Here is a 21,637-nt window from a genome sequence, read left to right on the forward strand (position 1 = left end):
TTCCATCGTTTCTTTGTGTTTCTCTTTTGCAATGTGTGTATTGCTACACGCTTGTGTTTGTGGTTCTAATTTGCTGTAGGACGTTTGGTCATTTTATACACCACTCACTACTATTCTCACATTCGTTTCTTGTCTTTTTTTTATTATAGCGCCTAGTCTTACTTCTTCGATATGAAACTAAACAAGAGCTCGTCGGTTTTGATTGTTTTACTTAATCATTGAAATGCAAGTATTCATTCATGTGTATTTACTTCAGTATGGGGGGGGGGGGGCTTGGGGCTTTTTCTGTTGCCATCGATACCACGATGCACTTACGCAGCGTGTTATGCAGTGTGTCAAACTGATTCGTTTTGTTTTTCATCATTTCATGTCCATTTTCTCTTTGGCTGGGCCGCACTATTATGCCATTCTTGGAAGCGACACACGCAGAAGAAGAATGCTGCTCTAGGAGAGATATTGGCTGTGCACTATTCGGTGCGTTTTTTTAAAGGCAATCGATTCCAGTTACATTCATGATCATGACCAATTGGTCAAAATGCTTTCAAATACCAATCTAGTTTAGTTAGTTGGTACAACGCATGGATTCGTTTCGTTTACCGCAGTCATATCAACATCTATTATATCTTGTCCCTTTCGCAATCCTAATGTATATTGATATCATGACTATTGGCGGTTTCCTACCCGGAATACTTATTCAATCCGACTCTAGTCTGGTGGTACAAAGCGATCCTCGAGGAGCTTTGTTTGGTTGGTCTTTCGCACGCATTAAACGGTTGCACACACGATTGACTTTTTTCCAACGAATAAAACAAATCATTGATAACACCAAAACGGCATTGCGTTGCAAATGTATGCTACTTAGTCTTTCCGAAATCCTAAAAAAATGAGTTATTTACACATGTAATAGAAGCTGTGTTTTGCCCAATACTTTCGAATCGTTCCATTGTTCGTTTTGTTCAAGATGAATTTTGTTTTGTTTTTCCACATGTACACCAATAGTTGCATCCCCGGTTTCTATTTCAAGCTCAGTCCTATGAGTCCTGCTGAAGGCCTTCATTGTATGCTGTTTTCTTCAAAAAGCGTTTCCCAGCTGCATACAGTGCTTTGTTTGTTGTATCATAATTCTTTTTCACTCATTTTTCGTTAACTTTTCTCTTGCTTTTGTCTCTCTTCCTTGTACATTTTTTTTCTGATCTTGTCAGTCATTATCTACGATGGTTGGCTGTATCTCTTTGATTGTGTATGTTCTTGTTGTTGTTGTTGTTGTTTAGTGTTACTTCATCTTTTTTTTTTTTTTGATAAGCCAGTGACTATTACCCAAAGTGGCAGCATCAGCTTTAAGCCGATGTAAAGTTAATAAAGTAAAAACCACGCAAATTTAACTGTAGTACACAATTTTCCACTCTCGTCACGCGGTTAGCTCTTACTTAAGGTGTAATGTACACGAATTAGAAACTTCTACATCGTCCTAGGAACACAATAAGAAGTAAAAAAAGGCCAAGCCGAAACACACTAGCGAAATATAACCATCGCCACACATTAATGCCAAGTAACACTAAACTAATCAGCTTAGATTGGCAAAACCACTTGTCCAATACCAATTTGTACAAGCTAGCTGATGTGCTAAAACACAAACGTTGTTAGGTATTTATTCCATTTAAATCTGACATAAATGGATACTCTTGACAATTGACAATACTCATGAGAAATCTGAGAAAAACATAACGTTATAACAAACAATGTTATCTCCACAGTTCCCCCACACAGAGATGTTAGAAATAATTCAGTCTTTTTCTTTTCGTTTGTGTTTTCTGCTTGTTTTCTCTAGTTTTTCAACCTTAAGTGCGCTTTGTTCAAGTGTAAGCAAATATGCACTATTTTACAGCACTAGAAAATGAGAAAAAACATGTTTCGCAGCTGCTCATGCTCATCGAAAACTACATTCATCTTCAAAGATTGTTAAGTGTGGCAAGGCAAGTTTTGTAACCTTTTGCTAGACCTTCATCAGTTAAAAAAAAAACACACTCGAATTTGTTGGTACACATGATACAAATGATACACACATACAAATGATTGGGATCATTTATGTTTTAATAATTACTAAACACTAATGCCAAATATCCAAAATCTGGAAACAAAATGAGTGGCTTTCCTTCGGTTCAATGGGTGCAATTGTAAGGATTTGCTCGCCCCAGCACACCATCGTACGACACACGCTAACAATAGTGTTATAACGTGTTACGCATCGTACGAAACGCATGCGTGCCATGCGTACTATAGCATTGCTTCTTTGAAATAAGTACACTTTTACAATAAGTATAATGAGAGCATTTGACAGCATCATTGAGCGTGCATATTATTGTTGGCCACTAATTGTCGTAATCTAGGAGAAACTAAACGATGTTGTGTGTACGGGTACCTCTGAGCTGGTACAACAGCATTACTGAGAAGATCAATATGACAGACATAACATAGGCAACACGGGCTTGACATTTTCCACTTTTTGAGGTGTATCAGTACATCAGTTAAATCCGTTATAATACAACCATCTATTGTGAAAATGCAAACTGTAAACAAACTAGCCCGTGTATCACACGGCGATACAACTGGTGCACACACTGCGCTGATATCGGTGTGATGTACTCATTATTATTTCATTCCAAACACAGTGTTCACAACTTTACGAGTTCGAAAGACTGTAAGTGATGATTATATTTGGATTTTACCATCAATTTAACAGCCTTAGCTACGAAAGTCTAAACTCAAACCATGCTCTAAACTTCCTATTATCATATATCGTACAAGAATTCCTACAATTCGCAGGATTGATATATTGACGCCGGTACGATGTTTTTTTATGAAGAAGAAGAAGATTTTTGCACATACGTTTCTATGTGATGGGTTCGTTTGCTTCTGAGTGAATTCCTTTCCGACACCTTTCGGCCACACGTTTCATCCAAAAAATATATTTTTTTGCACAAATGTGTATCCATGTGTGTCTTTGTGGGCGTATATGGTGATTTTTTTCTTCTGCGTTTATAAATAACTGCAATGGTTTGCTTGAGACTGCTCACCGCATCTTAAACTATCCCCTATTTCATTGTTATGTACTTTCGTGTTTATAAATAGGTATTTCTGATTTGATTTTGTTGATTCTATTGTTTGTTAGTTACTTGTTTACACATTAGTATAATCAGAATACTATTAAGAGCTGAAGTCGATACGCACAACGGGCGTATGAATAGTTTAAATTACTTTTTTAGTTAAAAGAAACATCATGTTTGATGAATATGTCATTTGATATTTTTCAGTTCAAACACGCTCTCAGAGTTTCTCGTATTACTACAGCACGATACATTTCTCATACGCGCTTTGTTCTGTTTTTCATTCAAGTCTCCAATACATCTTAAAATATTGACACTTTTTTGAAAATATATTTGTGCTGCTTATAAGATTTTCATCTGTTTTTTGACTTCGATCGTACACTGTACGCTGTAAGTAGAGAAAAAACCCTGTTACTGCATCCACTTTCTACTGATGTAAGTAAGTTATGTATTCATTCTGTTTGATGTATTTGTATCGACTACAATTCAGTTGGAATTCATTACTCTTGCGTTGTGTGTATCAATTGCAACAATTGCGTTGTGAGTGTAGAGGAAAGAAAACCAAACACTTTGCTTTAAGAAGTTTCACTGTGGTACATTCTAGTTCAAATAGCACTATTACTCTGAAATTTATATTTTGTGTTACAACTACTATTCCGATGTATAAATTTGGGTATTAGCTCCTTTATCTACATGCATCGATTTGTGAACTGTTCATTATCATGCAATGTGTTGTAGTCCATACTTTGCATTAAACGTGACCATTTTCTCGATCTCGTTTGTGGGACAAACTATTGGATTGTCAGATCAGTCGGCGTAGTATTGAACTGATGTAACTGTAACTGACGTAGTATTCACACAATGTAACAGAAAAGGAAACATGATATTCGTGGAATTTGACAATCGTTCAATATACTTGGTATTTGAATGCATTACACAAGCTAAGAGAAGAACAAATTCACTGCACTAAATCAAGAAGCTCATATACAAATGCACCACTATACTAAAACAGGCCTTCATCGACATCATCGACAGAGCAAATATCATTGGAGAACCAGCTCGAATGAAATATCTAAGACCGTTGCCTTCGTTTATGCCATGTTTGCTCCCCGGTTCGTAAACAATTTTGGTAACTTTAGCCAATTTTTGGTCCCCATAATGGCTGCAATGTAGCATTGCAGTCCCGTTCTAATAAGCAAAAAAGATTTCCAATGGCTTATCCTTCTGGGCTGTTCCGTTCTGCTCTGGATGTTCCTACATGGCAATCGAGAGATGATAATTATTTACAAGGAAGTAATAAAGCACTAAGCGAAATTTACGCTCTTCCTAAGCACATCGGTTCATTGCTTTTACTAGCAGTTTCATACAGCTCTTGCTATTTACATACGCCGTTTGCATTCTATTCCAAATTCTCCTATAATTGGGAGGTGGTTGAAGAAAAAAGTAGCTCTGACTTTTCAGTACCAGATGAAAGCAGCATGTTTTTAATATCTTGTTTGATTGCTGTTACGTACGTTTTGCTGTGTTTTTCTTTGTTTATTTGCTGTTGAAGGCATGATTTCACATCGAGAAGCGTGTTTTTTTTAATCATAGCTTGAACAGATGCAGCTATTTTTCTATTAATTCAAACCACTTTGATTCCTGATGCTTCTGTTACAGCTGTTGGATTGTAACACAGCCAGAAGCTAAACAAGGTTAAGCATTCAGTTAATATATGTCTATTGAAGTAAGCAAGCTAGTTTGTTGTACATTATTACACGTTAATACGATTCTGCCACTAAACCTAACTTGAATATTGGCAGAAAATAAGGAAGCGCAAAAGAAGAATTTTGAGTTAAATGCAAAAAAGATTAGAGATGACATGCAAATTCACTAATAATAGGTAGGTGTTTCTTCGTTGAATGTAAACAACATTTAAGCGCTTGATTACATTATTAATTTGTCTTGATTGATTTTTGTTTCTGACAAAAGAGTTTTTTTGGCATTTTCCCTACATGTCCAAAACTGAAGAGAGTAGTAGTAGCATGTAAGTTATCAATCATAAAAAAACTGCTTCAAGATGGTTTTGAGTACATTTTTATGTGTTTCTTTTTTATCTGTTTTAAAACCAGAATAAAATCGTATGTTCACACAAATTTTTAACGTTTGAATGAAAATTTCATAATGCTTTTAGAAATTAATTCGAACGAAGCTTCTGAACAATTTGGTTTTTGTTGGTAACAGAGAGGCATAAAACGAAGAAACATTAACTACCCTGTATACAAGTACTGGTAAAAATAGGTTAATTCAAATTTAGCAATTACTTCCACCAAATTTACTCTCAACATTGGCATTCTACATTGGACACATTGCAAGCAAATCGATGTAAAAGTGCTTAGCTATCAATTATTACGTTTGCATGTTTTATCATGTTCAGTCGACTATCTGTTATAAAATTTCACCTGAAATGTCATTGTGATTCTATTGCACATTTACTGTAAAAATTAAATTTTATGCATTTGTTTGTTTGCTTGTTTATCTGTGATCTGTGATTTTTGTTTTTTGTTTTGTTTTGAGAATATGGTGAGACAACTGCGATTATGATCTGGACGAGGTTTTTTTTTATATTGCTCTACCTTTCCGGCGCAATTTATCAAACGGGCGGATAACTGGGAAGGATTAAATACTTTACCAAAGTAAAAGATACTTGTTCATACAAAATAATTGAAATGGTTTTGTTCATTCGGGTGTACTCTGCAGTCAAATTTTCAATAGGATGGACTTGTACCCCTTATGTATTTTCCGTACATTGCATGTTGCTTTCGCTTTCATAGACGGAGGATGGTTTAATTGTCATTGTATTAAAAATATTATTATTCTACAATTAACACATACGGACTTGTGATAGGAAGGGTTTTTACGAAGACTGAAGTGGACGCTTACATTTCTTTGCTATTTTAACACTTTGTTCATTAAGTTTTTGAATCTGCGCAGCGCATTTCAGATATAGTATATCGTTGCAACGTTATGTTGTAGTATGGCGTTTAACTGTTTAACCCTGCAACGGCGTACTGCTGACGGAGCTAATAGAAAGGAGGGAATGTCTTGCTACAAGAATCAAGCATTCTTGGCACTTTGTGTACTCTGTGTTTCCTCTTATTGGGGAAATTTGTCACCCATTTGTTACAACCGCATTAAAATAAACACAATGAATGCACACCAGTGGGCTGCATTGTAGTTAAGACATTGTTGCGAAACTACCACTTGGTTAACTTCGTAAGAAACAAATTTTACACTACTAATTTCGAGTGATTTAACTTCAGGTTTTGTATTGCATTATCTTTTGCTACAAGTCTATTCCCACGCAACTGTTCTCCGCTCTTAGAGTGTGCTGCTTTCGATTGAAATGTTTACTTTTATGTTTTGATTGCGTTTTCGTTCATTAGTAAGCACATCCTTGTGTTAAAAAAAAAAACAAACCATTGCTTATAAGCTATTCATTGTTTTTATCTTTTAGTCGTTGCATAGCTTATTTTTCCTACTGTAAAAGTGTAGCGCTGTGTTCCTTGTTTCATTCCTTAAAGTACGAACCCAGTTTATCATTCATTTAAAATTATCTGTGGCTGGCTTTATGCAGATGTTAAAATTTTAGTGAATCTTTTACTTGATGTCAACTCGACCATTACAAAGCAGATATACAAAAAAACCTGTCTGATACAGAAAAAACATAAGCAAAAGTAACGAAATTATAACTTAACAGGAATTTTCTAGTTCCGTTGGTCCAGATGGCAGAATCACTACAACGAAACAAACAATCAAATTAAAAATACATGCTACCTACCCTATTCTACCTCCTAACACCAAAATTTTAAAGAAGTGTTCAATAATGTCCAGTAGCATAGCTTTATTAAAACACATATTTATATATGGACTGTAGAAGCTAAAGTGCTGAAACAAAACAAAAAGAAACAAGCAAACTGAGAAGATTGTACGAACTGCACAAAAACAAAACACAGTAATATTAAATTAAATGTATACCACCTGCAAAACATTGCATACAATGTACAATTCATTAGTTTATTTCAACATTGCACGGTTGAGTTATGAAGCAGCGGTTATGTATATCGAAACAAATTCTGTCTAAACCTTACTGTTAACATATCGACTACTATCGTTTTGCCATCGCCGACATGGGCCATTAAAAAAACAAATTTCGAAAAAAGTGAAATACCAAACATAATTTAATTAGAATTGTGGTAACAAAGCGCAGATAATCTAATTATCTATGATGAATTGGTCAGAGTGTCGTCAGTTTGTGTTTGAATTGAATTGCTAGACAATCTACAACCCAAGAAATTCAAACAAAAAAGGATATGTTTTCTATCCTGTTTGGTATACGAGTTTACGCTACGTAACACGAACTGATAGCGTATTTTGATTGTTATGTTCTTCCTGATTCTGACAAGGCAATCATGGCACATTTTTGCCATCGATTTTGCAACGCTCAAAACATGAAGATCAAATAATTCCCGACAATCGGAGCGTGTTGCATTATTTGGGTTCATGAATTCAAAAATCTCATTTCCAGAAAACGTTAGCAACTCCTGCAATTTAAATTTGATACTTAATTCAATTGGTTTACAAATCGAGCTTCATACGATGCTTTTGCATCAATGGATGTTCTTGTAATGCGTAATATTTTTTCCTCGATTACAGAGTGTGGCACTAATATCTCTTTTCGTTTTCTTTCGACGTAATTCTTTATCGCCCCTTTGCTACAATTCCACTTATTAACTCATGTTAAGAAGAAACTAGAAATAAGTTGAACAAATGGCGAGCACATATGCGGCAATGTGTGTGTTTTTGTTGCTTGTTTCGTAAACAATAAGCTCCTTACAAATAACGTGTGTAGTAGCGCTGCTCTTGGTACACTGCTCATTGATATCACTATCACAAGTATTACCGATACGCATGTCATTTCCATCAGCTCAAACCTTCATTCACTGTTTTTTAATTGTCACTAAACACCACGAACATTTGCTAATTTAACTGTGCTTGCAGTAACGGGAGGTGGCGAACAGTTTCTTTTGTATTTCACGTTTCTGACGATTTATCATAACCTTTGCGCTACTTCTTAATAACCTTATAGATAAAACAATGATTAACCAATTAACTAACGGAACAAACAAAAAGGAACACTAGTCAACTAAATAACCTTTTTTCATTCCCAAGCCATTACACGCGACTGCGCAGTAGATTTAAGACAATTTGCTACTTTTCTCTAAATCAACCGTGAAATTTATTACAAGTTACATTACTGTAATCCTTTCCTGTAGCACGAGGGCAACTATATACTGTTACAAGATCAACCTCAATCGAGCATATTAACTATATAGCTTTATAATGATTTGCGCTGGATCATTGCATTCAAATAAACTCTTGTAGATCTACTGTCATGCTCTTCAACATATTCAATATCATTGCCTCAACAATAAAGATCCTGTGTAAGTTTGTAGATGTTTAAACACATGTTTAAACGATCGTTCAACGTTGAAATTGATAGCTTCACTTTTTAGTGTTCAAAATTGTTCATACTTGACATTATTTTCTCAGACAATGCATGACAAACACATCCTGTACAGGGTGATTGCATTTGCACACAAAAACCATTCGCATTGACATTTAAAAATCCAGACAGTAAATTTCAATCTCAACAATGAGGCATATGAGTATAATCGGATGTATGTCACTCATTCTAAATACAGTTCATAGAGGAGAATCAGTTGTGAAATTATCAATAAACTTAATAATTCATACAACCCATAACATAAGTATACTACAGCCGTTTTTAGCAAATAAGCAAAAGGATAACGAGAGAGTTGAGAATAAATCGTATCAAAACTGTTCAACAAACAGCTACGTTATTGAATGAAAACTTTAAGAAAATTAATCAAAAAAGAGGAAATTGTAAGAAGATAATTGAACCAATTGCATCGGATAAATATGTCGATGATTCATAAATGCTAACTTAGTTAACTCGTGATGATTTCGACATTTTGGCTCGTAGTTTCATTCAATACGGTCAGTGTGAAGCTGTGCTCAAGTCAATACACCGTCCTAATGCTTGTTCCAAAAACTCTTTAAAAATACAATGTAAGTTCAAAAACAAAAGATAATAACACAATGTTGACAGTTTTCCTGCAACATGTACGAAAATGTCTGATGACGAAGCGATTGATTGATTTATCCCATCAAAATAAATATTGTCTTTTTCAACATACAAAATACGAGCGCTTCATGTGCTTCAACAATCGTCAGTAATTCTCCTGTGGCCTGCACGAGCCGTTAGTTATCGAAGTATCGTAGTCACGTACAAGTAGCTTGATATGAGACAGTTTTTTATGAAGATAGTTAAACCTGAAAGTATAAATTTCAATTTAATACAATAATGTTTTGAACAATTTCAATAAAAGTGCAAATTATGTTACACAAAAAATCATGATGTTGCTACAAATTTTACGTACCGCTCTTTGTCCTGTTGAAATTTGACGTTTTTAATACTTCTTTCGTATTCTTTCAGAATTTTCAATTGAATTTCCTGTAAAACGAACCACACATTAGGTGAATATATTGCTATCGTATTGAAATGAATCTTTCATACCTTGTAGCGTTGTGTATCCTTCGGTTCGTGCGACAGATCATCTTCGTACTGAGCAAACTTTCTTGAAGCATTCTCCAAAACTTCATGCAGCCGCCGGTATTCCTTGTATTCGTTGTCAAATTCAGTCTTGTATCTACGCCGTTGCTCAACTGATGTTATCCTTGTAAATTGGTTTCTAAAAAAAGTACAAACCATATAATATTAATTTTGCATAATAAGAACGGCAATATTTCATGCAGCTCTTAGTATATTGAATTTTAATTAAGCAGTTAGTATATTGAATTTTAATTAAGGAAGCTTGCTCCCAATATTAGTGCAAATATTCTACATTATACTATTGATTGTTGAGTTAAGTTTGTTAGTGAAATTATGAAACTACACTATAGTTACTGTACATTGATAAAATTCTTAAGCACAGTGAAACATCATTGGACATTTACAGTACAGGTAGATTATTTAAAGAAGATAGCAAGTATACATATAAATCAACAAAGGCACAGCTAAAGGTCAAAGATGTAAAGTGTTGGAAAGGCACAACAGAGATCTCTCTTAAAAGATTTTATTAGAAATTGAAAGGATGCTTGAAAGCCTTACACAAAATCATCTTCTCCCCCGCCGTTCATCTGCTGCGCACCATCCAGATAGCCAGTATCGAATGGCTCCCGTTCAGCTTCTGCGTCGCACACCGACGATTCTATCCGTTTCGCAACATCGTTCGATACGAGTGAGTAGCTCAAACTAACACCATCTTCTGATTCCTGGGCATTAGGCGTTAGATTTGGTCTACGATCAAGGCGGTTTTTAAAGAAAAAATAAAAAAAAAGAAACGAAAGCACACACAAATCAATCTTAGTGCCCAAGTCACGTCGAAACAACTACTAACGATGATATTGTACTACAATATCCATAATATTGTTAGATTTGGCTAGAATATGTTAAGTGATTAAATGAATTAAACCCAACAAATCGACAAGATACAAGATTAATATCAAAAGAATGATGAAGGAATATGGGGTAAAAATAATACCAAACGTTCCATGTGACCATATGCTTCAGCACATTTGGCTCCTTAATATTAAATTTTAACATTAACTATATATAACATTAACATTCTTTTGAAGATAGCAGAAGCGCTTATTCTAATCATATAATTTGATAAGGGTTTAGATAACTTAGGTTCAAAAAACACCATATCAAAAAGCCTAAAATTATACTGCCCACCACATTCTCGATTTCAAGCTGTGAACCATGAAATATAGAAATCAGGTTTAAAATATTTCGCTACATCTTTTTTTAAATTGTCGATTGTAGATTGTAAACCACCTTCAATATTATTTGATAAACCTTTAGCTGTTGATGTCAATAAAAGCCCCGAAACCATCATATTTTATGAAACAAACAAATCCGTTTCTGTTCAACATTGAATAACCGCAATAATGATTAATTGAATAAGCACCACTGATGTAAAAATGATCCACCATAAATAATATTTTAACAGGGCCACCAAAACAAAAAAACCAACAAATAAAAATGTCCAACGTATAGCAAAGATAAAAAATGATGGTTTTAAAGTTACCATCACAATAACATGCACGCAGAGAAGCAAGGACATGTACCCTCTATCTCTTTGTACGACCAATAATTACCCGTAGTAGTGCGACGAACGTATGGAATGATGATGATGATGTTGGTGGTGGTTGTGGTGGTGATGATTTTTGTGATCATCTTGTTCCCTGGATCGTGGATTCATATTGCTACTGTCTCTGGAATCTGTTATACCGCGTCTACTACATAGATAAATCCATTCATATCGAAGATAACACATAGTGAACCGATTCAAATAGGTCCGCATTTCAGACACAATCGCAACCGTTCGATTCAGTACATTGTCATAGTTGACAGAAGTAGAATGATGATACGATGATGCAGACGAAGACAGAAAATTCATTTATTTGTTTTTTAATGCCAAGTAGAAGTGGAAAAGAGAAGAAAAAACTCATATATATTTTTCATAATTTGTTAAACAACAGCTTCAGTTTTTCATTTTACATTCAATACAGATGACCCCCGACACACGACTATATTTGGGACGGAAAAAAGGACTCACACCAAGGTGTATTTTACCTACACAAAATAACCGGAATGTATTGATTGCATTACAAAAATCGATTACATGATATAATTATTCAAGTTTTGGAATCTTTATAAATGTGTATGTAACGGCTATCAGTCAGAAATTTGGAAAAGAAACATCAATTTCAGCAAAATGACAACTGTAAACTGTTAAAATTCTAGAAAAAGCGAATCGTCCTATTTTCTTCTTCTGTTTTATGAGAAAGGTAGTATACTCCTACGTTTATTCAAACTTATGTTCGTTTCCCTATACTTAGAGGCCTTCTTTCTCTTGTTTAGACTTCGACTATCTAGATTCTAGATATGTCTTCTCGCCGTATTAAGAGGCGAAAGAACTCCGTTGGAGCCAAAGCCTCTATAAACTATTCAAACAACAACAACATTCTCGCCGTATCTCAAGTGGATCGTATGTCGAAGGTCTCCTGTACAAGCTTATAACGATATGATAGAACAAAATTAACAATTTCCTAAACCGAAAAGATGTATAAGACACATTGCATCCCGTAAATAACAAATATTCATTTTTAAACATAACAATGTAATGGAAAGTGGGGATGTTGTATTCGTTCGAAACGAAAATGTTACCTTCATCGTTCACTTACCTCGTATGATCGGAAGTAGTTTCTTTCTTGTAATGACTGATTCGTTGCTTTTTGGCAGTGGGAGTAGAACCAACTTCTTCACTGCCCGCAAGCACAGCTCGTTTGCTACCCGATTGAGGACTATTTCCGTTATGTGTACTAGAAGGACTCTGACCAGAAGTTGATGAGCCACCGTCTGAGCTAAGAGGAGGCGTCAAGTTTTGTGGCCTCCTCCTGCGAAAGAACCAACCAAACATTATTGTTAATGTCCACTCTACGACATCTATTTACACGAATTCACACGAATTCACACGTACCGTTTAACGGCTTGTCGATCTTGTTCCGAATAAAACGGCCAATCATCCTGTACTTCATTCCATATGTTCCGATGCAGTATAAGAACTCCGTCTCGGGTGCTGGATATGGTTTTTAGTATCTGCTGAGTACATTTCATCTCTTCCTTACGGACTCCATCTTTAAAAAAAAAAAAGAAAAAAATGTGATTGTTCATATAAAATTATTCCAATGGAATCCAAAACATACCTTGCTGCAGTTTTACAACCAATTCTGGCCGTTTGTATGGCTTCAATGCTAGCATATGAATAAGACGTTCTCTGTGTTTTGAATCAAATATAATTAGTAACATATACATTTTGCATCTCCAATTGTGTCTCATTGATGATTGATAACTTACTTTATGTTGCATTTCATGTAATCTGAATTCGCAGGCTTTGGCCTACCATTCGCTACCCTACTCTGAGAGTTTCCATTCTCAGACAGCTTCGGTACGTGTTGCTGCTGCGAATTAGGCGGATCATGAACGGTATGCTGATATCCGGGTTTCGCCTGCACAGGAGGCAGTTGAGATGGTGGTTGTGCCTGATGATTATTTTGTTGAAGCAGATGCTGCGATTGTGGCTGTTGTTGCAGAGGTTGCTGTTGCAGTTGTTGTTGAGACTGTAGTTGTTGTTGGGACGACTGATGCAGACCGTTACTTTTAGCTAGTTTTGGTGATGTTGCTAGGTTGTTATAACTATTAACACTATTATTAGATGATAGCTGGCTTGCTGCTACGGAGGATGTCTTATTCACAGAATTGTTGCTATAGATAGAATCACGTTTGTTTACAACTGCTGTATTATTACTAGGAATGTTACGGATGGCTGGGTTTTTTAACTTCACTTTACGCCCAATATCTGTTTGATTAGGTTTTATTTCCCTAGTGCTGGAACGATAATAAATGAATAATAATGCATTATTGATCAAATATTATAGATGCAAATAATTGTAATGAATTTCATTACAAATTATATTACATGAAGTACATTAAATAGTTTCTCTAATTCATGATTTTTCCTAACAATAGGCACCTTTTCGGAAATAGTACAATTGTTGGGTTTAATCGTGCCGAACCAAATTGTTTGTTAGCAATATTCAACAAAACCTGCCGCTATTTACCATTGACCTACTTTTAAGAATCTTCGGCGATTTTTATTTCTTACTGCTTTCCCATCGCCCAAGCTTTTGCGTGTTCACTACACCTGAAGGACAATCGCGTCTTGTTAGATAGGTTTATTGTCATGTATATCCCATATGAGAAGAAGAGAGACAACGGTATAACAAATTTTAAGTGACAACGTATTAATAACTAATCAATAAATAACAAAGGTTACTTTCGTTTTTGTGCAACAGAACTTAAATTTTCATTACCTTTCGCAAGGAACAGGATCACGAGGGAAAAATGCCATAACATAAGTTCATTCACAATTATATTTGCAATTGTTAAAATAGATGTAACAAGAGTTCGCGATTGTAACGGATATGTTTTTAGTAAAGGTCCACTAACTGCACGCAGGGCTATATAACATACCACGATGTGCAAATATAGTATGGATTTCCCCTGTACACCGAACTGAGGCTGTTATGCTATGCCCGAATCAACTAGTCACAGATCGTCAATGACCTTGGCGACTAAGAGGAAAAAGAAACCAAAAAATGATTTCTGAAAATCTAAACCATCTCCAAACATTTCTGTTCACATGCCGCATTCCTCAGCAAATAACGTTATTGAGGGCCATCTTGACGTTACTTTTAGCTAATGGGTTAAAATTTAATGTATGTTTTGATAATAAAATGCTAGCTGCTTATATAAAATTTCTACAGCTTTATATGACTGATGCTTTATTTCCGTCTTTAGAAAGCCAAAATTGAAACTTCAATTAAAGGAATCTACAACATGAACTATTTAACTTAACCTTTGCAAACTCATTGCAGAACGCATTATAGGTTTTCGAGGGCCACATGCGACTCGCAGGCCATGGTTTGGAGACACATGTATGATTCCGATAAAAAAGAAAATAAAACATTTAAACAAAACAAAAATCCATACTCTTTGAGTATAAAAACCATCTGCCTTCGTTGCAAGGTTATTAAAACAAAATTATCTACATTTATGCGACTGTGAACGTGAGCAGTATTTGGATTTATGCCGTGATTTAATTTCATATTTTTAGGAAAACTAAACTTAACATACCACTTGTTCTTTTGATTTTCTTCTGCGGCGGCAAGCCTATGCCTCGTGGTTTCGTAAACATCATCGTTTGCGTGTATCCGCATTTTGTGTGGAATATGGCCCATATTTTGTAGCTGGCCCTGGGCCTGCTGAATGCATTCGATCGAACCAGTGTCAATGTCGGTAATGGAGAAGTTAAACTTCTGTACATTGTTGCCTCCGGAAGGAAATGATAGAAAGCCTTGGCCATTCTGAAGAAACTGTATCGATGGATTGTTAGAAGTACCTAATTTTGCCTGTAATTGAAAGGAAAAAAAACAAACACACATACATACATTAATGTTAAAAAACATTTATTTCTATGGTGAATATGGGAAACCCACGCTAATATTTTGTATAAGGATATAAAATAATAGTTAGATCCATTTAGCTCTATCTGATGCTTTTCCACTTATTAATTCATTTAAAAATATAATCTTCTTCTTCTTTGGCACAACAACTGTTGTCGGTCAAGGCCTGCCTGTACCCACTAGTGAAGTGAGCTTGGCTTTCAGTGACTTATTGTTACCATAGCAGGATAGTTAGTCCGACGTATGGGGGCACGATCTATTCGGTGCTTGAACCCATGACGCGCATGTTATTAAGTCGTACGAGTTGACGACTGTACCACCAGAACGGCTCGAAAACATAATCACATCAGAATAAATATTGTTTTCGAATGTTTTTTTTTTGTGATGAAAATATGTCGTTAAAAAGTTAAAAACATCTAGTATAGCACGGTCATTAAATAGTATAATAAAATCTGCATGAAATAGTTAGTGAGTAATATGCTATAAATTACCAAGTCTGCTCAAAATTCTTCTATTTGGCGTAACGTCATACGCGGACATGCCAGCCTGTATAGGTTTTTGAGACTTATTCAATACCACGCAGCCGGATATTCAAGTCTTTCGGGAGGCTATGGGAGGACGGTCCTTTCTAGGCTTGAACCCATGACGACTGTACCACGGGACCGCCCCTGCACAATATTGTTCTGGCGAATTCTACCACCAGTTTAATTGAATATAATAAATGCACAACAAGGCGCTCTAGAGTCACTGTTTATTAAGTTAGTCATGCTAGCAGTAACATAAGTATCAGTAACATACGCATAGCACGTTGCAGCGCACGGTTATGATTGCATGAACACTCCAGGCAAGTAAAAAAATAAATAAAGAAAAAAACAAACATCAACAACATTTAATCAAAACAGTGTGTCTTTGAATGTTCATTTGAAGGTTAGTTTGTTTGTGGCAGTATCGTCATAATGAAAACTTGTTATTACTGGATGGTCATTATAACATTGTAAAATATTAAGACTAAAAAGTTTTTTTGCTAGCTAACCATTTAACTATTTAACTATTTAACCTTTACTTAACATACAGCAAACATAAACAATAAAATTATCACTGCACAACCATTCTACCATGGCAGGAGTGAATTGAATCTGAATATCGTTGCTAAAATAAATAGCGACCAAATATAATAAGATAATTGTAGAAATTTTATAGTGTTGGTTACGCAATTGAAAAATATTAAATTGACATTTTATATCATTTAAATCGATTTGCATTGCAGTATGTGATCAATTGTTTTCGTGCTTGAGATCGGTTGTTTGGAAGTATTATGCAAGTATTAAACACAACATATAAAGCAGATTGCTTTACTATTTATAAAGAATTGACGCCTTGGCGGAGAGAAAACAATAAATTCTTTTAAAGCATTTTTGGAGGGAGAAAGTAATGCGAATGCTATAGAGAAAGAACATTAAAAGAGATCAGCTAAGCCGGATATTAGCTGTTATGAAAAATAGTAGTATCAGAATGGATTTTTAATGTCACAATTGTCAGATTTGGTTTATTAATACATAACTCATATAAAATGCAGTTGGAACGCAGGTGCTCATTATTTTACTGAAAAAATACTCGATGAAACTAATAAACAAGGCAAATAATACATAACGAGTAAGAAGGTATTTTCAAAAAGGTATAACACTGTTCACAGCTGTTGTTTAGACGAAGTTTTAAATTCATACAATTAACAACAAACGACTCATGGACCCAAAAGCACACTTTCCACTCCACTGATAACCAACCCGTTATCATACCGATGTTATTGTTAAATACACAAAACGCTTCTAGCTTATCGACACGACGGGCGCTTCAATCTGAAATCCATAACACAACAACAACTACAACAGTACATAATTGACCGATAACCGCAAGCAGTCAAGTAAGCAAGCAACTAACGATACCATTGATGGTGCATATAAAAATATGATCGGCACGAAAACAACATACGCAGATTTAGGTTTTGCCCTATTTGCAGTAACAGCAGCAATCCGTATCGAGTTCTTGCTTCCGTTACAACAATGTACTATGGAGAACAGACAGTTCTGTCTACCACCTATTTGCTATCATCAGATCAACTTATCGAGGGTTTCATTCAATATCGCATGCTTTTTAGTTGTCCCATTGAAAATCCGCACACATTTTACAATCAAACATAAACGCCTAGGTAAACGGATTAACACCTAGGTAAAAGGAGAAACTTTATAAAAAAATCATAATCAACTCAACTGTCTCACGTTTGTAATGTCCCAAGCAGTGTTGCGAACGGTGATAGTCGTCGACATCAAATTTTACAAAATGATACTTTTTGAAGCATCGCATTCTAGATCCACGCATTCATTCGACAATCACGGAAAAAATATCATTTGACACGATGATATTTTTCTGCTACAATCATTTGACTTTTTGATTTTGCCGTGCCCCAAGTGAATTAGATCTTCATCGAAAATGGGTCCTTTTTCGTGTTTTCGCGTGAATTTCTATACTCTTACAGGAGTAAGAGTACACCATTTTCCGGGTTGACTGAGTGAAAATATCAAGTGGTCTAATGGCTAAGTATCGATAAATGCACGATAGAGCAGTTCTGGCGTCTCATGAAAAATGTCAAATGACATTCATTCTACAGTTTTTGCAATCATGTCATCGAAAAACCATTGATTGTTATTGCACAAATGATTGTCGCTTTTGGAAAGTCGTGTCATGGTAACCATGAATATCATGATCAAAAAATGATTTTGACACCCGCTTACTGCGAATATCATAAAAAAATGTCGACAATTAACAACACTGGTCCCAAGATACAGGGTTTTCGAGGATTATATAGACATGTTCAGCGAGTTGTAGATTCGTTCAGGCATATAATAGACTCTTTCAGCGAGATATAGAATTGTTCGGAAGTAGGCGTTGACATGTTCAGCGATTCTGTAGTGTTGTCATTTGTAACACAGAACCAAAGTCTAATACAGAGGTCGAGTCGTCCAGAACATTTGATCAAAAAGCGTGGGAAATTTTTGACAGCTGGATGAAAAAGCTTCAATAGTTTCAATAGGTTTTAGTTGTTGTGCATGCAGTGGTCTGAATGCATTTTCGGTCATTTTTACATCGTTTGTTCGTAATATTGCACTTAAAAAAGTTGACGAATATCAAGAAAAGATAGAATTATGGTACAATTAATGATTATAACAAGATCAGTGCCCAAAATTAGGACTAAATCATGTGCAGCTCAAGAGGACCAAAGCTAATAGGCTTGTTTCCTGCTTTTGGTCGTGTTTAACTGATGAATTAGTGAAAAAACTACTCCATGCCACGTACATGAGAAGGAAATGTATAGTTACACTAGGTTTTGTGCAGAAAAAGCTCAATTGGCCCTAAAAAGTGTTTGGTTGTGTGGAATTGTTTACAAACTTTTTCATCTAACTGCCAAAATAAGCTTTCAAAATGGTGGACCAAAATCGAGCTATGCATCGACCTCTGTATTATATAGACTTTGCACAGAACTATCACCCCTCTTCTGTGCCCCTTCTGGAAGAAATTTTTACCGAAAGCTCCCATTGCCTATTGCCATCTAAACAGAAAAAATTCCAGCATCCGACTGCTTCATTGTTCGCAAGTAGGCATTGACATGCTCGGCGATTATGTAGTGCTGTCACTTTTGTTTCCCTTGGACTGCAGCTTGGATCATTCTCATCAAAACAAACGGTTTTCGAAAAAATATGCTTGTTTCAACTAGTTTATGTATTATTAAACCGCTTGGAGAATGATTATTTGCTTCTTTTAGGACTTTTAAGGATGAAAAATTAAATGCTGCGGCACAATGTGTAAACCAAAAAAATGACAACACTACAGAATCGCTGAACTTATCAACGCCTACTGCCGAACAATTCTATATCTCGCTGAAAGAGTCTATTATATGCCTGAACAAAACTACAACTCGCTGATCATGTCTAAATAGTCCTCCAAAATCCTGTAATTGAGCGTTATCACAAAATTTTCCACAGAAACATGTTTTTTTTTTATTTTTCATCGAATTTATAATTAACTAGCTGCCCCTGAAAATGAATACAATTATTGCAAAAATGCATCTGCGTACAAATGTATGTTTCACGGAGCTATCACTTCGAATGTAAGTAGTTGCGTCATACATGAAATTAGCTATTTAAAGCGCATTGGAAAGTCAGGTCGGCCAAACTACTAACGAAACACTCTCTCCCATAGCGGAGAAAGTACCAATGCTGCAGGTTTTTCAATTCGCAAGGTGACACTAGACATCTCCAAAATCATCCTATTTTAGGTACGATATAGTACACATACATTAGTGCGCATTTGATGCAACAAAATAACCATCAATATAGAGGAATATAAGTTATAAAAATAAAAATGTCACTTTATATGTCCAAAGATACACCAAACTGTAAAAAACATCTCCCCACCAGTCTACATCTCTTTCTATTTTTCTCTTCGATTTTATCTTCCTCTCTTAAAAATCATCACTTTCATTTCTCTCTACTACATTCTCAGATAGATATATCCAGAGATACTCCGCGTTCGCTTGAGTGCAATTCAGTCTCCAGGCGATGCTCCACACCAGTGACGGTGCCCTAAGAGACAACGTTCGTAATACGTAATAAACCTTTACCCCGGCAGCACATGGCTTCTTCATGAGAATACGTCATGATTGCTCACACGTTTGTGCTCCACGTTTGCGTGATTATGGCGCACTGTGACGCATGACGAGAGTCCTGCGAGAAACCGACTTGTTGCTGTTTCCAATTCACGAATTATTCTTCGGAGGGTTCGGTTCAAAAACAAACTTTTTGGTTACGGTCCCGCAATAGCACCAAATAAATCATTCGATTAGTATCCCATTGCATTGTTGCACCTCCAGAACAAGCATATGCTTCAGCGAGCATTAATCTAGTTGGATGCATTTCTTAAGCATTTATCTTCCTGTTGCATACAATCTGCTCTATATTGCTTGTTTCAGACGAATGCCGTTCTATCGCTATCGCTAAGGAAAATTGTATTCGTTTTCAATCCACAAAAAGGGTGTTTTGTTTCAAATTCTGACAATATAATCCTAATAAATTAATTCGTTTTCTATACATGATTTTTGTTTGGTTTAGTATGAAAATAGAAGAGTTCATCACAATCGCCACCTTACGTCATGAGACGCTGCAGCAAATGAAGCATAACGTAAGCGCCACCGCCGCATCAAATGCACAAAATGCTATACCAGCATAACCTATTGTGTGCTACGGCTCTCTGGCTACATTTTCCGCCCCTTCGACAACTCATCGGCAGAGCAGTGTAATAGCTTTGCAATGTGAAATGTTCCCACTCATCGCCGTATAGTGTTTCCCTGTCTCTCTATAACGTCGGGCTTGTTCCTCTTGCCGTTATTCAAAAACCCGTTCGATCGAAACCGATACCAACGAAGGTAGACTTCAAGTTTCCATTCGGCCAAACAAGCTTATGCTTTATGCTGTTCGGCGGTTGAACGTGGTTTACGTGTTACGCAAACGGATTGTGGCTATTGTTGCGATGCAGAAATAGTCCATCGTCGTCTCGATTTCTATTCATCCATACCTGACCACCAGACGCTTCTGTTACACTATGAACAGTAATGCTCACACTTATTCAAGTTGATCATACAAGAGGAAAGCTGTACGAAATATCTGACCTCTAAATTATAAATTGTATCCAATCTATTTTCATTATATATTATTAGAGGAAATTTACTTTTGAAGTATCATCAAGTTTCGACATATATATTATTCATTATACCGGATGTCCCATCCTTTCCTATCGCCCGTTAAGCTAAAATGATGTAAATTAAATGACACCATTTAGAGCATTATCATAGCGAGTACTTCAATGATAAACAACATGATCACTATTGGATCAAAACAAGTAAAATTATTAATTTTGTGCCAAGCAGCTGCAGTACAGTTGATAATCTTATAGTGCTGCAAATCTCGTCAAGTTGCAGAACAAGTCGGAGAACTTAATTCAAAAAAGCTAAAATAAATCTTCTTGGTATTCTATTAGAATATACGAATTCAGCCTTCTATCAAAAATAATTCAAATCATCAAAAAATGGATGAAAATTTTCAGTACCAATCACAAGGATAGCAAATAGACGTTTTCTGTGTAATTGATTATTATATTGACCAAATATAGTACTTTTACTCCGACAGCAAGTCACAATACACAGATAACGTCTGACATAAATCACCTCACGACTTTAAAATTCGAAAATCATTTTTAAAAAACCAAAA

General features: G+C 35.6%; 1 protein-coding gene across 11 annotated transcripts in view; it reads right to left on the reverse strand.

Annotated features, from left to right (window-relative positions):
• Positions 1-259: 259 nt before the first annotated feature.
• The window catches only part of LOC121594896 (RNA polymerase II elongation factor Ell), a 29,282-nt gene continuing 7,904 nt past the window's right edge, over positions 260-21,637 (reverse strand). For 7 of the 11 annotated variants that reach the window (XM_041918705.1, XM_041918703.1, XM_041918702.1 and 4 more), the window contains 10 exons: positions 14,992-15,266; positions 13,153-13,683; positions 13,002-13,072; positions 12,776-12,932; positions 12,480-12,692; positions 11,391-11,531; positions 10,339-10,527; positions 9,745-9,919; positions 9,608-9,681; positions 260-9,500 (listed from right to left, as the gene is read on the reverse strand). In XM_041918705.1, coding sequence (XP_041774639.1) covers positions 9,398-9,500; positions 9,608-9,681; positions 9,745-9,919; positions 10,339-10,527; positions 11,391-11,531; positions 12,480-12,692; positions 12,776-12,932; positions 13,002-13,072; positions 13,153-13,683; positions 14,992-15,266 — 1,929 coding nt within the window. In that variant the 3' untranslated portion in view covers positions 260-9,397. The remainder of the gene's footprint in view (positions 9,501-9,607; positions 9,682-9,744; positions 9,920-10,338; positions 10,528-11,390; positions 11,532-12,479; positions 12,693-12,775; positions 12,933-13,001; positions 13,073-13,152; positions 13,684-14,991; positions 15,267-21,637) is intronic. The other 4 variants (XM_041918707.1, XM_041918708.1, XM_041918709.1 and 1 more) reach the window with 4 other exon arrangements.

Source organism: Anopheles merus, chromosome 2L (genome assembly GCF_017562075.2).
Source record: "Anopheles merus strain MAF chromosome 2L, AmerM5.1, whole genome shotgun sequence".
Lineage (NCBI taxonomy): Eukaryota > Metazoa > Arthropoda > Insecta > Diptera > Culicidae > Anopheles > Anopheles merus.